The following is a 14,994-nucleotide window of genomic DNA, read 5'->3' as shown; positions in this document are numbered from 1 at the left end:
GGATTTCTTCAGTCCTCCGAATATACGGTCTCCAGAGAGGTTTCCCCCCTCTCTCTGGCTCCACTTCAAAGTGCAGTCTGGGCCAGGGGCCAGCAGATTGATAAAGCATTTTAAATAGTAACTCGTGTAGCTGATTTCGAAGCCCTCTCCTGGCTTTTTTGGGACAGTGCAGCCATTAACAGCAGCACATCTTCTGGCAGGGTGCTGAGCCATGCACCATGATGTCAGACTTAATGCTTTTGGAGGCAGTATATTCAGAAAGTCAAGTTATAAGAAACTTCTGTTGGCTTTCTGCTGTCTGTGTTTTGCCATTCAAGACATCCCTGAGATATGATTGCTTCCTGTTTGCCCCACGTTCCTGTGTGCTCTTTTATAATCTTCTTACATTAATAAGCAGCAGGTAATACTGCTGCCTGTTAAGCTCTTTACATTTCTATATGAATGCAGTTAAATATTTTTGGTGCTGATTATATCACAATTTAGAAGGAATTTTTGTGAGCCCAAAAAGCTTTTTACAAAAGTCCAAATCGTGAAATTTCAGTTTAACAAGGCTAGCCAGGCAAAAGCTTTCATCCGTGACCGTTTTGTGGTGACTTTTTGAGGAGCCATGGCCAAACCTCTGATTTTAACAGGCACTCCTCATTGTGGCTTCTGTTGCCATGCTGTCCCATTTCTCCATGCAACGAAGTGGCTAAACATCAGCATTTCCATCTGCAGTCAGTTCTGGGCACTTACTACTGAGTCTCCAAATGCTGACCAGGACTTACTTGGACGGCGAGTCTCAAAGGGAAATATTTTTATACCCATCCATCCTTTTACAGATGGTTGAGCAGAAGCAGAGGGAGTTAAGGGAATCCAGATTAGGTTGGTGTAAATCCAGAATTTAGATCCTCAGAAGTCCTGTCTCAGAAGCTGGCGTTAGAGAGTTTCACAGACACCTAGAGGTTTTCTGCTGGAAACATGTCTTGGCAGGGCTGAGTAGCTGGTGTCTGTCTAGAAGGCAGACTCAGAGCATGCCTGTCTGTCAGGCCCACACACATGTGGCCATGACCTCAGCCTTTTTTTGAAGAGGGACAGGCATGTGGCGCCTGGGGGATGGACTGCAACCTTAGCTCCCCCTCACCTCCCTGGGGAAGGGCTGGGCTGGGGAACCATGTCTGCTCCTGCTTGCTTGTGCTCTGCCCAGTCAACCTTGATTTCATTGTGTTCACGCAAAGTGAAACAGCCCTGAAGGGAGCACCCTGATTACAAAGATGGGTCATCCGCTTGGGCATTCCCACTCTGGAGGGCAGCAGGCTTGACTACCTCCATTGGGGCATGTGATTGAACATAAATTACCTGCCTCCTGGAGCAATCCTTTAACCACTTAGCTGTAGTATGAAAGGGGATGAGCATCCCCTTTTTCCTTGTCCTAAGACAGTGTTTTGAAAGAAAGAGCCCCAGTTTGTCTGAATTAAGGCTTGTTTTCTGAAAGACAAGGTGTAGGCACCTATGATAGGACAGGGATCAATGGAGGAAGGTGTCGCCATCCGGCTCTCAGTGAAGCGTCTGCTTCCCAAGTGAGTTGCATCCCTCCCTCCTCCGAAATTCCTAGGGGGGCCCATTCTGAGGCCGAATTCCTCAGAGGAAGCTTCTGTTCCTAACTCGTCACCTTCAGTTTTGCTGTGGGCAGCTTGCTCAGCAGGTCAGGTCCAACACCGTTACGCTCCATGCTCATTAAGGCCACAGCCTGGATATAACTGGAGCGTTTGAGCTCAGGTCAGTGCTGAGTCGATGCCAGTGGCACACGGAGAGCTGCTCTTTCCATATGTGGCTTATTCTTTCCACAAAGAAATATGCCCCTTGAAATGAATGACTGTGGGCAAATCTGTGTAGCCGCTGGAACTGAACTGAGGTAGAGGGTTTGACCTACTGCAGTAAAGTGAACAGAGTTTGACTTTATGAAGAGTTCACAACAGAGGTATATTACTGATTTCACTGAAAATGAAAGTGCTTTGGCTGAGCTTTTTACTGTAGGGCATCATCTGTACTTACGTAGTGTTTCACCGGACAGTGCTATATGTTGCTGATGGAATCGGGCAGGAACTTTCGGTTTGCAATTAGAAGGCATTTTGTCTGCAAAGCCACTGTGGTGGTTTTTGGCCTTTTTCCTTCCCCAGGCTTCTTGTGAAGTGTCCTGTGGTCTTGGAACTTAATATTGCAAGCTGGAAGGACTCCAGGGTCAGTTCTGAAGACCTCTTATTTCTAAACCTCTTGGGTTTTTTAAGGCATAGTCCCACCATTCACTTCCCTAGGACCTCTGCCCAGAGTAGATCACATAAGAACATGTTTTACTGTAGTTAGAACCGCTCAACATGAAAGCTTACTAAGGAATACTTATACTAAAAATCACTCAGACAGTCCTCTTGTATTGCCATTTAGATCTATCATTCTGATTGATCACTATGTGGTTGGCTAATATTGAGCCTAATTTAACCCTATACGCTCACACATCCATCTATTCTGTCTATTGTACCTGACATTCTGCAAATTACTTACTCATGCAAATGACGACCTGAGGCAACCTTTTATGATATTCGTGTTTAATTATACAAATGGTTTTTGATAAATAAGATTATACATCCTTCCATATGTTTATTCACTCCTTGATGAAAGCAAAATTTAATTTTCATGCAGATTTGTTGGAGAGTGTGTTTAATAAGTGCTGAGTTTTATGTAGTCTGCAGATCACTCCGGTTTTGGGAAGCTGACAAAATCAGTAGGCATAGTTCATAGAGACATGTGGGTTTTAATCAGGCCTAATTCAAGCTGCTAAATTTTGAAATCTTGGAACTGAAGCCATTGCGTTTGTGCTCATGCAATAAAGCAAATGTTGTTGTGAAAATAAGTGAGAGATGCTGACTTAACTATACAGTTCAATGGGCTTTATTTATATTATGGGTTACTGAAAATGTTGCCAAATGACTGATACATTGATATTTTTAAGAGAGGGATGTTCCTGTAAAACTTTCCAGTTCTAAAGAGTAACTAGAGTTTGGCTTGTGCAATTCAGTCAAGGTGAATGTAACTTAAGTAAGTGTCACACAGTGCCAGGCTGAATTCATCAGGGCTGTTTGCATACATGAGAAAAGTGTGTAAAAGGGAGAAACTGGCAGGACTGGATATCAGTATTTTTGTTCAGATGTCTTTGAAAACATTATCACTGTTGATCACAGCTCCTCAAGGAGTCCTCTTTGCATGGTATGACACAGACAGTGGTGGGAGTTCAGAGTTTGGGAATCAGGTATGAAGAAGACACACAAACACACACTGCCTGAGGCATGAAATCTGCTTCTTTTCCCTAAATGTAGCGGTGGGAAACATTCCACTCTTCTGTTAGAAAGCCACTGGGTCAACACAGGTGCTGGGCGGCAGCCCAGGGACATTTTGCATGGGTGTCATTGCGCTGCATTTTTTTCAGTGTCAGTACAGCTGCAGTAGAATCCCTGACTAACCATAGATGTTTTGTAGGCTTGAGTCCTTCGCTAACAGTTCCTCTGTTTTTGTGTGCCGAAGGTGTGGTCAGTAAACTCAGCGGGCCGGACGCCGAGCGGCTGGTCCCGCTGCCGGACGGGCCCTGGCCCTCCCGAGGGCCTGGGAGCTCCCCTCTTTGACACGGTGGCGTCCACAGTGGCTGTGGTGAACATCAGCCCGCCTCTTAAGCCAAATGGGGTGGTCAGTATCTACAGGCTGTTTTCTAATGATACCAGAGGAACTGATGTGGTGGTGAGTATTGTCAACACTGTTGCTGTGCTTCCATTTGAGCTTGTATTTTCTAGCTTTAACAGTTTTGTTCTTACAAGCTGCTACCGTTGGTTACAGACTGTCTTCCTCTCCTGCGCTCCCGTTGTTAACTGCTCTGCAATGCTCTCTTCTGGCTAAAGCGCCACTAGCGCTTTCAGTCATCTAAATGTGCTTCTCGAGGAACTAACCTCATCATTAAACACTTCTGACGTGGTGATGTGCTGTAACAATGTGATGGGAATCAAAAGTATTGTTCAGGGGTGGCTAACCGTCCAAACGAAACACTTCCAGACAGCTTCTGCCAGTCCAAATGGTGCAGGTGGAAACTGCAGCCATTAGGAAATGATTGGGTGCTTTTGTTAGCCTATGGATTTGAAGTTCAACAGAAAGTCCTGTACATGAGCTTCCCGTAAAATCTTTCTTGTTGGTAAGACGTATCTCACGGTAAAGCACTGAAGAATAGTGCAAGTAGCTAAGCAACTTCTTCTGTGTTTGGTGTCTCAGCCTAGACACCATTAGGTATCCAGAAATGACCAGTCTCGCCTTAGGAAACCTGCAGGGCTTCATTAGAGTTATAAAACAGGGCGATGTGGGGAAAGGTTAGGGCTGTTGAAGGTGCCTGGAACAGTTACCACGAAATCAGTGCAAAATGCTTGAATACTTTTTGTCTGTAACACTATCTGTTTGTTTTTTACAAGTAGGTAAATATTTGTATGGGATTTTTTCCTTTATCCCATCTTGCTCAGCTTGGAAGTGCTAGGGACACCTTCCCAGGTCATCAATCCTGTCTGTGAGCTTAAGCTGCCTACCGATTGCACATTACACATTTATTCCTTCCAGTGCAATTGGCTGTGTCCGTGTCTGATTCAGCCAGTTCATCTCGGTGGTGCCTGCATGGCCCTCCATTTCCATCCCCTCACACCTGCCATGCTGCTGGCTTGTCTCTGGCTCTGGCATCAAGAAATACCAAGTGCTTTCCTCTGCTTGCTTCACTCTTTCCTTCCTATATTTTGCTGCACTCTGCTAAATCACATGCTGCCAAATGGGAGCAGATGTTGCACCTCTTTGGTGTTTTCTACATATTTTTATTTCTTTGGCTTAAGAAGCTATACCCACAAATGACTAGAGCAATGAGGTGAAGTGGCAGTTCCTGTGAGTGGTTTCAGAAAAAAGGCACCGTTTCCTTTGCCAGAACTGCCAGGTCTCCCTTGCTGAGCATAGAGGAGTTTCCTAACAGGCTCGCCCAGCACCATGGCCATTTGAATGCAGAGCAGCATCATGTTGGCCCTCACCTTAGCGGTACCTACCAGAAAGCACATTCTCCTGTCTGTGAGTAAACTGACCCACCAGACACATTCATATCGCTCTGCCCAATGCTGTCTCCTGTATACATGTTGAGGAAGCTTCTGAGATACACAAGAGTATTTGCTAGCACACTGATCATGGAGCTATTTTCCACATTAATTTCTTTTTACTTCAGTACCATTTATCCCAGAGTTTCTCCTTAAAGGTTTGCTGTTTCTCTGTTCCTGAGAATGACATTTGCAAGTTGACATACAGTGGTCACAGCTCAATCAAGACATCTGTGAGGCCACTGACGACATGGTCTTTTCCTTTGAACAGTGCCCTTTAACTTCATAATGGGAGAAAAATGAATGCAGAGTTCCCAGTACACAACAGCTGCATTAATGTCAGACTTAAAGGACATGCAGAACCTTGTGCCCGTCTTCTTCTGGAGTTAATTCACCTCCATAACTCTTATTTAGTACTTGTGGTGCTTGCAGCTGTGACAAGTTCCCTCTTAATTTTTATAGCTGTCAGAAGGGACTGCCACCCAGCAGACAATACATGGGCTAAAACCTTTTACCACATACTCCATTGGCGTGGAGGCCTGCACCTGCTTCAACTGTTGCAGCAAAGGACCCATGGCCCAAATCACCACACAGCCAGCTCCACCCTCAGAGCAGCCCCCCCCGCAGATCCGCACCGTGACCTCCAGGAATGCCTCTTTCCAGTGGAGCGCCCCTCAGTCACCCAATGGCATTGTCACCAGGTAGGACCTGCCACCCAGCCAAAACTGCCCACCTTGGCTAGGGGTGGTTGCAGAACAATTTTCCTGGACATGAGGAAGGGCTGAGAGCACTGGACGGTTGTGAAAGCCATGGTCCTCCTTCCCACTGTTGGTGGTGATATTCCCATCTGGGAGGTGTTCACACGCAACAGTTGCTTTTCTTCTGAGCAGGATACTGGGGGGGATGAAGGTGGAGAGGATGAGTTGTTGTGAGTGGAGGTAATTGCCTGACAGCTGCGGTTGCAGTCAAAAATTGTGAGATCAACTGGCAGCAAAGAGGCAGCTGCATCTTGTAGTTACTAAGGCAAATCCTGATTTGCAGGTGTGAGCAGCAAGGTAACAGGCATCAACAGTTTCACTGTGAGTGTGACTGACAACCACGATTGCTCGTAGGCATCTTACAGTTGGGGCCAAAATCTCCAAGAGAAAAACTGGGATCAGGTCCATTCTCTTCTCTGGTAGCCAGCCAGCAATTAGGATGAAATGTATGGTTGGCTGTTACGCTGTTAAGGCTCTTGATTAATCAAAATCTCAACTTTCTTCTCAGCTATGAGCTCCATGTGTATATGGCTTGTCCCCTGAACCTACAGCCAGCAGTGAAGGTTTGCAGTCCTGGCCCAACTGAGGTGAAGTATACAGGAAAAGGCCAGAGTGCCAACGTGTCCAACCTCGAGCCTTACACGACTTACAACCTGCGAGTCGTGTCTTACAACTCTGTTGGCAGCAGCGCCTCAGAATGGATTGGTTTCACTACAGAAAAGGAGCGTGAGTATGAGAAACGGTTCACCGATCAGCAGTGCCTGCTTCTGATGCACGGGGCTGCATAGCACCAAATGACTTCTCCACCTCTGTGAAAGATGGTGTCCCCAGAAACCTGCTCTATCTGGTCACTGTGCCTCTGCTGCCCGTTCATTGAAATTCTGCTCTGGGGCTTGACTGCTCATTCCTTCAAAAGTATTTCTTTGCTCACCATCTGATATCACATCCTCTGTCTTGGGAGCCTGGAAACCTTTTATTTTACTGAGAATGGGAGGCAAAGCTGCAGAACATAAAAAGTTCACGTATTACCAGAAGGGTGATGTGTAGTAATAAATACACTGCCATAAATAATCTCTGGGAAAAGTGGAGATCTTGAAAGAGACCTGGTGATTCTCTCCAGGAACAATCTTACTGTCCTAATTCATGCCACACTTCTGCCAGGGCTCATGAGAGTTTTCCTTGGATGTCATCTGAATGATTCGATCCTTGTTGACAATGAAGTAAGAATTTGTTGCTACCTATCTAACCACCACAGGCAGTACTTTAAGGCCATGTGGTAGTCTGCATGGAAATCTAACATGCAGGACCTGTGCCTACAGTCAGAATAGATTTTGCCATCAAAACTGAATTTGCAGTAGTCTAACATCAGCTTTTATTAAAAAGGGCTATAATGCTGTAGCCAGAGTCATTCCATAACAGATGAGATGGGCATTTCACCTCAGCCTGCCAGGTCAGGGCAAAGAGGATGTTCACTTTTTATCATACAGTCTCGTGTCGGGATTTCAGAATCACCTTTCTAAAAATCCCTTTTGTATCACTTGGTAGTTCTGCCTAGTAATTACTAAAAATGTATCTGCTACATCCTTAGCTGAAAATTTCAGGTGGAACAGCCCCAGAATTTCTTTAATGTCACCACTGAAAAAAAGAAAAAGGTCCTTATCTCTAAAGCTGTGTTTTATTAAATTGCAAACTAAAAAGCTGGAACATAATAATGAACTTTTAAATGGAGAAAATTCATAATGAACTGGTGAGACATAAAGAACACAAGGGTTTGAGAGTCATTTTTAAACCCCTGCCCACTGGGTCTGCAGCCCTCTTCTTTCAGTCTTGCTTTTCTTGCCTTGCTGACCTCTTCACACCAGGTCTCCTGAGTCACTCCGAATGTCTCCTTCCTCTTGCCTGGAAGGCTTGCTTTAGTGACAGTGGGCAATTAGCAGCAAAGCGCAGCTGGACAAGCAGCTTTCTTATGAACAAAACAGCATATCCTGGGCACACGGCTTAATGGCAAAGCCACAAGAAAAGACCACCTCAAACTTAAATGAAGTCTTTTGTCAGCAAGCTGTTGAGCCCAACTGATGAACTCTTCCTCCCTGAAGTGAGTTCTGGGTTTCTTTTCTCTCTGCCTGCTGTCTGCCCTTGCTTTTCTGAAACCCCATGTTTTCGTGTATGTGCCTGTGTTAAAAGATGATCTTGGGAAATTTCTTGGGGCTTGCAAAAAAGTCCTCTCCTCAGCAGTTTGGTTCCCACAGCCCAGCATGCTGCAACTGAACTTGTACAGCCTCCTGTGTCTCCCTGTCCCCCACCTTAAGCTGGAATTTAATTTATACAGTTTTAGAGTCTGTACCACATACACAAAGGCAAAGGAAGGGAGTTCTAGGTCTTTATTTTAAAGATATGAGATATTTCTGCTTTCTCAGTGTAGAGGCTGGCACGCTACAGCAGCTTTCTCTTTTCTCCTTGTATCTTCCCTACTCATACACATGTATACGAGAGAGAGGGGGAGTGCACTCGACAGAGAGAGCTTGTATCATGCAGAGTCTCTTTCTCTGCGCTGTATAACTCAGTCATGCCTGTTGGCTAGAAATGAGCTCTTTTCCTTCTTTTGCAGCACCTCGGTACATGGCTCCATTCTCCGTTGTCAGCAATTTATCTACCATCCACATAGACTGGAGCCGCACTTTTGTACTGAACGGCCGCCTGAAGGAGTACGCGTTAACTGAGAGCGGGCAACGCATCTACAGTGGCTTTGACACTGAGCTGTATTTACCAAGGACATCTGACAAAAGTCAGTTTCAATTTCTAATAGCTTTCTCTCTGTGAAAGACTCGTGAGCTAAATTAATAGTATTGTGTGCTAAATTTAAGAAAAACTCTCCATAGCCATCCCAAGCTAAGAGCACAGGAGCATACTACAGACACACTGAAGTGCATGTAAGCAGATGCTTGAAACAAAAACCCTTGGAGCTAAGCTTCCTCTTAAACATTTTACCCGACTGGGTGAGACTGCTCTGGCTCATTGTGAGGGTCGAGCTTTCCCAAATCCTAGAGCTGCGTTGCAATTCCACCCTTCAGGGCTACACTCTGGGAAATGCATGGAAATCTTCAGCTTCCGAAAAGACTGGAGCCTGAATCTTTCTTTAAGCAGAACTAAGTCAGTAGCTCTTGGAATCAGCCATGTTTTGAAATCTAGTTTCTCTTTCAGAAATTTTCAGTCTTTAAAATAAAAGGAAACTCTGTCAACAGGGGAAAAAAAGAAAAAAAAAGAAAAGAAAAAAAAGAAAAAATGTTTTCTGTTTTTAAGGTGTTGGGGTTTTTCTATTTTAAAGGATTTTGTCATTTATTTTTTATTTTCCTGCAATGGTGCTAATACATATTTTTTTTACTCAAACATTCTTAACATTTTTTTATCAGTCATGAACGGAGTATGATGGATTTAGAAGAAAATGATGAATAAGTTGAAAGTTGACAGCTACAGGTCATTAGAAGAGGGAGGTGTGGGTGGTGAAAAAGGAATGTAATTAGTAGCAACATCACAGTGGTGACTACCTATGATCTGCCATGGTTCGTAGTTTAGAAGTTTAATACCCATGTGTAAGGGATTATGAGGCTCTGATCTGGGACTGAGGTGAGTTATGATGGGTTATGTGCTGTGCCTGCCTTGGCTTCTCTCAGACCTGGCCATCTCTACTGGTGGATCATGGTGACAAAGCAGCACCTACAGAATTCAATTTCTCCTGCTGACAGTATTTTCTAACCTTTTTGCTCAGCCTTTTTGTTTCAAGTGACCTGTATCACCGATGAAGGGAGCGCCATGACACCGGTCATCAAGTACAGCGCTGGAGATGGAGTTGGTAAATATGTGAAGAAATTACCTAGCACCTATTGATTTTATGTGTTTGTGGTAGAAATTTGATGTGTCGCGCATGCCAGACAGGATGGCATCTCTTTGCAGGATCAGGGGATTCCTTAGCATCTTTAGGGTATGAGGTATGTAGGTAATGTCTTTGCCATGGATGGCTTTCTGTTTCTTTACATCATCAGCTTCAGATCCTTTCTCCAGACGTGTAATAGTTTTTTCTTTTATTTTTACACAAATATTTTGCTCCAAAAACGTAGTGCTTTTTCCTCCTGAATAGAATCTGCTCTCTTCCAGATTTTATTTCCAAATTAAGATTATCTTGAATTCTAGTCCTGTCCTCCCACACTCCTCCTCAGTTTGACAATGAAAATACATATCCTCTCTTTTCTCTGCATCCCACCCACCCCAGCAAGGGGCACCCGCCTGCTCCCTTCCTATAACCAACCAGCCAGTCTCTGCAGCTTCACCTGGGATATGTTCCCCTAAGCAGTTTATGAGAATGTCATACTGAGATGCTGTCAGGACCCGGTTTATAATACCTGCTGTTGTTTCCCTTCTGTCCGTGAGGCCTTTGCCTGTTTTGTGGAAGCAAAGGAGTTTGGTGCGATGAAATCCCAGTCGGTTGCTGTCCATTGAGTAGTAGATGCCTACCGGTAAAAAGTTTCAGGATTTTATCTCCTTAGTTTTCTGGGAAGCAAAGCTAAGCTCAAACCATTTCTAACTGACACATCGGTTTTGATTTATTTATTTATTTTTTGAGTTGCATCTTGTTCAGCTTCTTAAAATAGACGGGCCTTGTCTTTGCAATTACTCTTTACACTGCATTTCCCTTATATCCCTTTTCATGCTCTCACTCCGTCCTCCTGCAGAATTTCAGGCAAGGCTGCTGTAAAGGCATTATAAAATGTCCCCAGTTACTCTACATCCATCACCTTCCACAGTCTGCCTCTTTTTTCTTTTGATCGCTGCTTGTACCCAGAGTGTACTGCAAACTCGATCAGCACCACAGGCAACTTGCAGCAGAGGCTTGCAAGCGAAGGTGATGGAAATTCCTTAGCAAAGAGTCTGGATTCGCATGTAGGATTGCAAATAACCAGGAAATCCTGTCACTCAGATTTCTTACGCTTGTGTTGTGTATAAGCAAAGCCAATCAAGTGGCTGTTTTTTTCCTAACAGGCGGGGAAGGAGGAATGAAATGTTTCATGTTGTTTGCTTTTGTATTAATTTATCACTCATTTCGGTTCAGTCTTCCTCCCTTTCTCTTTTTAACTGCACAGCCCTGCCACGACACAGTGCTGGAGAGAATGTCCTCTGTCCGTACAGCTCTGAAATTACCGTAGTCATTTCCACTCTTCAAGGTTACTTGGAGAACCCTTTTTTTTTTCGCATTCCACCTCCACTGCCTCCTTTCTCAAGAGCTGCTGATGCAGTGGTGATTTCCAGCCTGAGCAGCAATGCCAGAACTTTAAGCAGGGTCTCCTGAGGGTAGTAAGCTTTTTATTATAGCCCGCTAGCATATTGAACCATTATACCACCTTGAACATAAGTGCAAATAAGCACATGATGACAAAATTACTTAAATTTCTGCCTAATTTATTAGCGATGAAAAGGGATAGCATATTGTTAAACGCTTTCTGAAATAACATTCCCTTTCTCCCCCAATCCCTCTTGATTTTTACAGGTCTGATCTTGACAACACCTGGGGAGAAGGACAAAGCGGAGTCCAAACGTGCAAAATTCTACAATGAGTTGTGGTTTGCAGTGCTGATGGTAGTTCTAGGTTTGATCCTCTTGGCTATTCTTCTCTCCTTAATTCTTCAAAGGAAAGTCCACAAGCAACCCTATGCACGAGACAGACCTCCTTTAGTTCCACTCCAGAAAAGAACGTCACCAATGAGTGTGTATTCATCAGGTGAAACCCATCCGGTACGTTTGGTAAAATGCAATGTTGTGTATCCATCATGTTATACTTTTATCTGGCCCCCTCCCCCAAACCCACACACAGTTTTTCTTCCTCCTTCCACCATTTTGTTGCACTCGGTTACCAAATGAAGGCTGTTCAGTGTAGGAAAAGGCTGTCTGGTGTACCTATGCAGGCACAGAGAGACAGGCTACAGGTGCTTAGTCCAAAAAGAGCCCTATGGCACCTGGTCTGCAGGCCCTCAAATGCTTCTGATGCCTAAGACAAACTTTGGATCTGGAGTCACGGAAAATGCAAAGCCACTGACGTCACCTGACGTTAGCTGACATCTGCAATAGAGCTGAAAAGGCCTTGGCATGCTGTGAGAAGGTAGGTGATAAAATGTGCTTTTCAGAGGAACCTTGCACGTGTTCCCAACTACCAGTTGTGGATGGCTAACCAGGATCAATCTGACAGTCTTTGTCAGGTATCCATGAAATGTGCCTGTAAAAAGCAGGACTTAGGGAGAGGCTCCGTTTCTTTCTAATATCCACCCACAACCCAGTTGGACTGCTCTAGGACGAGCTGCATGCCAGGAAGGTTTGGGGGAGAGTGAGTGCAACCAGGGAAAAGCTAAGGAACTTCACAAAATGTGCGTGTGCATCTGTGCACAGAGCCACAGCGGGACCGCTGGAGAGGTGGGAGGAGGACTGCTGGGGAGTGATAAAGAGGAAGGCTTTGTATCATTTTTTATTATGACAAGTTACAATTCTGTAAAAAATATGGATAAAGAACATGTTGCACCATGTAGCAGAGTAGTAGTGCTATCCTACCCTTTGAGGAAAAGCAAGACAAAAGGAATATGGCAATTGTTACGAGACTGAGAAAGGGAGCAGCAGTGCCTTCCGTTTCCGTGCTTCTTCCCAGGCACAGGCCGTGAGATGATTCTTCTTGTCACTTCTCAGCTTCTTTTTCCTGTGAGCACCATCAAGCAGGATAGTGACTCCTGCATCCTTCACGCATTCTGTTCCTTCTTGTCTCGGTGCCAAGAAGCTGCATCTGTGCCTCAACGAAGGAGCTCTTGGAAACAATGGGATTTCCAGCGTGCCCCTTCTCCTGGCAAAGGCTAAGAGCATAAGAAACTTTTTTTTTGGTCTCATGGTTTTGATTCCTTTTCCTCTACAGTCTGTCATATTGTGTTGTTCCTCTTGACTTTAAAATGTCTTTGCTGTTGGCATGCCTGCACAACTCCTTTCCATGTTCCTGCCCCGTCTTTTCCTTTTTTCTTTTTTTCCTTTTTCCAGAAGCTCATGGACTTAATAGAAAGGAAGATTCTACAGTGCATCAGTTGAAGGACTTAATCTGAGAAGTTAGGATAAAGCTACTATGAAGTGGCAAAATCGCTTGTGTTTTACAATTGTTAGTGAGGTCGTGTGGCAAGCAATGCTGGCTGCCCACGCGGTACTCGATGACCAGTTAAAAGTTAAATACTGCCTCATCTTTGCCAGTTCTCTTAGTCCCCCACATCCTGCTACATTGCTCCCCTTCACAGAGCTGCAGCTAATTCACACCCTCCGTAAGGAACAGACTGCACCTGCGTTGCACCTTGCCCTGCCCTAATGCTTTTCCTCCCTCTCTTTAATCTCAGTTTGAGACCATTGCTGACACGTCTGATTCATCAAGCAGTGTCACTCTCAAAAGTTACACAATGCACTTCGAGGTAGAGTTGTTAGCTTGCAGAGTTGCAAGATGTGTGATGTGCCAGGTGACCCAAAGAGCATGCACGAAGGCATCTTACATTGCATGTTTCTCCTGGTGGGTGAATGTCTTTTCCCTGGTCGTGATAACTGAAAAAGGAAGTCTGCTAACATCCCCTTGCTGTGCAAGTCTGGGCTATCATTCTGGTAGTCAAAAAATCTTTGGACCTCTGCCTGTTGGCTACTTTAAAAAAAAAAAAAAAAAATTAGGGAGAGGAAAGTCCTGTTTTACAGGGTTGGTTTTTTTCCTTTTTAATATGACTGTCCTACAATGGGGAAAGGTCCATTTTTTTTTTTTTCTTTTCTCCTGTTTATAAAACTCTGCATGATTTTTGAAGCATGAGTTTGTTCTCTTCCACTCCTGCTTTGGTTTTGTTCAGATAGAGTGTTTGAGACCATGCCCTTTATTTTTGATGTATTAGTTTGTGTCTTCCTCGTAGGGGCTGGCAGATACAAAAATTCCAGGAGCTGGTTCTCCCATGAGCAACCATAGCGTCCATATCGCATCTGGGGCAAGAAGACCAAGTCAGAGCCAGCTCAGTCGCACATATTCCCAAGCCTCTCTTCATCGTAGTGTCAGCCAGCTGCTCAACCTCTATGACAAAAAGTCTCTTGCTGAAGAACCACCTTGGGATGCCATTATTCGCAGTCATCGCACTACCGGTCGTGGCTTGGTAAGGACTCCTGTTCCTCTGTGATGCTGTTGTGTGTCAGCTGCTTAGTGATTTGTTTGTTCTGTTAGAATCATGAAAAGGTCTAAATATCAAAAGCTGCTGGAGATACAGCCAAAAGACCTAGAAGGACATGGTCAGAGGTTAGATCCTCAAAATCCTTCCTGCCTATCACTCTTGTCTGGAGCCGCTCTTATAGGATGTGAGGGGTCCACATGCAGCTGCCTGTGGTTTCCTTTGAACCAATAACTCCATGGTCTACCAGGGATATGCACCTTGAAGAATTCCCCTCTATTTGGTCAACTCATAGGCTTTTCTCTCCATACATTTCGGCAAATGTACGTGTGAGGAGGGATGTCTTTGCGTCATTCACACATTCAGTGCCAGAAGCAGGAGCTTGTGTTCTAGTGACTCCTGTTCTGTGACCTTGGACCCAATTGCTGATGAAACCTGCTCTCTGTCCTCTCCTCAGTCACAATGCAGAGATTGTGTGAATGCTCAGATCTTCTGGCATTCGTGACAAATGACTTCAAACTCTGCCCACATGGGACTAGGAGGTTGGGGGGGGCAGGCAGAGTATCTGTCTTTTAATATAGGAAAGGACAGGATTGGCCAGTGTCACCAACATGGACCTGAACACACAGATACAAGAAGTTATGATTCTCAAGTCAAGGACAGTGGCAACTTCCCTTCCTCTTCGTCACCAGGAAACAGGCTTTTTAACCTCCACCCTTCCCTGAGCAAACGTGTGGGAAGAGGTTCGGGGGCCAGCGAGATGCCTCTGCTCCCAGAAAGAGCTAATAAGGTTCCTAAAAAGGGGACAGATGGGGGTCAGGGGCATGTGAGGTAGTAACAAAGTTAGATGGAGTGTGCCATTATCATTGAGTGGATCTTGTCCAAAATGCAAAGTGAACT

General features: G+C 44.8%; 1 protein-coding gene across 1 annotated transcript in view; it reads left to right on the top strand.

Moving 5' to 3' along the window:
• USH2A (usherin) overlaps window positions 1-14,994 on the top strand; it is a 405,495-nt gene that overhangs the window by 388,948 nt on the left and 1,553 nt on the right. Inside the window, exons 64-71 of the mRNA XM_076334572.1 lie at window positions 3,556-3,765; window positions 5,598-5,836; window positions 6,402-6,619; window positions 8,502-8,678; window positions 9,660-9,743; window positions 11,433-11,677; window positions 13,300-13,371; window positions 13,849-14,082. Coding sequence (XP_076190687.1) covers window positions 3,556-3,765; window positions 5,598-5,836; window positions 6,402-6,619; window positions 8,502-8,678; window positions 9,660-9,743; window positions 11,433-11,677; window positions 13,300-13,371; window positions 13,849-14,082 — 1,479 coding nt within the window. The remainder of the gene's footprint in view (window positions 1-3,555; window positions 3,766-5,597; window positions 5,837-6,401; window positions 6,620-8,501; window positions 8,679-9,659; window positions 9,744-11,432; window positions 11,678-13,299; window positions 13,372-13,848; window positions 14,083-14,994) is intronic.

The sequence above is a fragment of the Aptenodytes patagonicus genome, chromosome 3, assembly GCF_965638725.1.
Source record: "Aptenodytes patagonicus chromosome 3, bAptPat1.pri.cur, whole genome shotgun sequence".
Taxonomy (NCBI): domain Eukaryota; kingdom Metazoa; phylum Chordata; class Aves; order Sphenisciformes; family Spheniscidae; genus Aptenodytes; species Aptenodytes patagonicus.
This window is presented reverse-complemented; position numbering and strand designations above follow the sequence as displayed.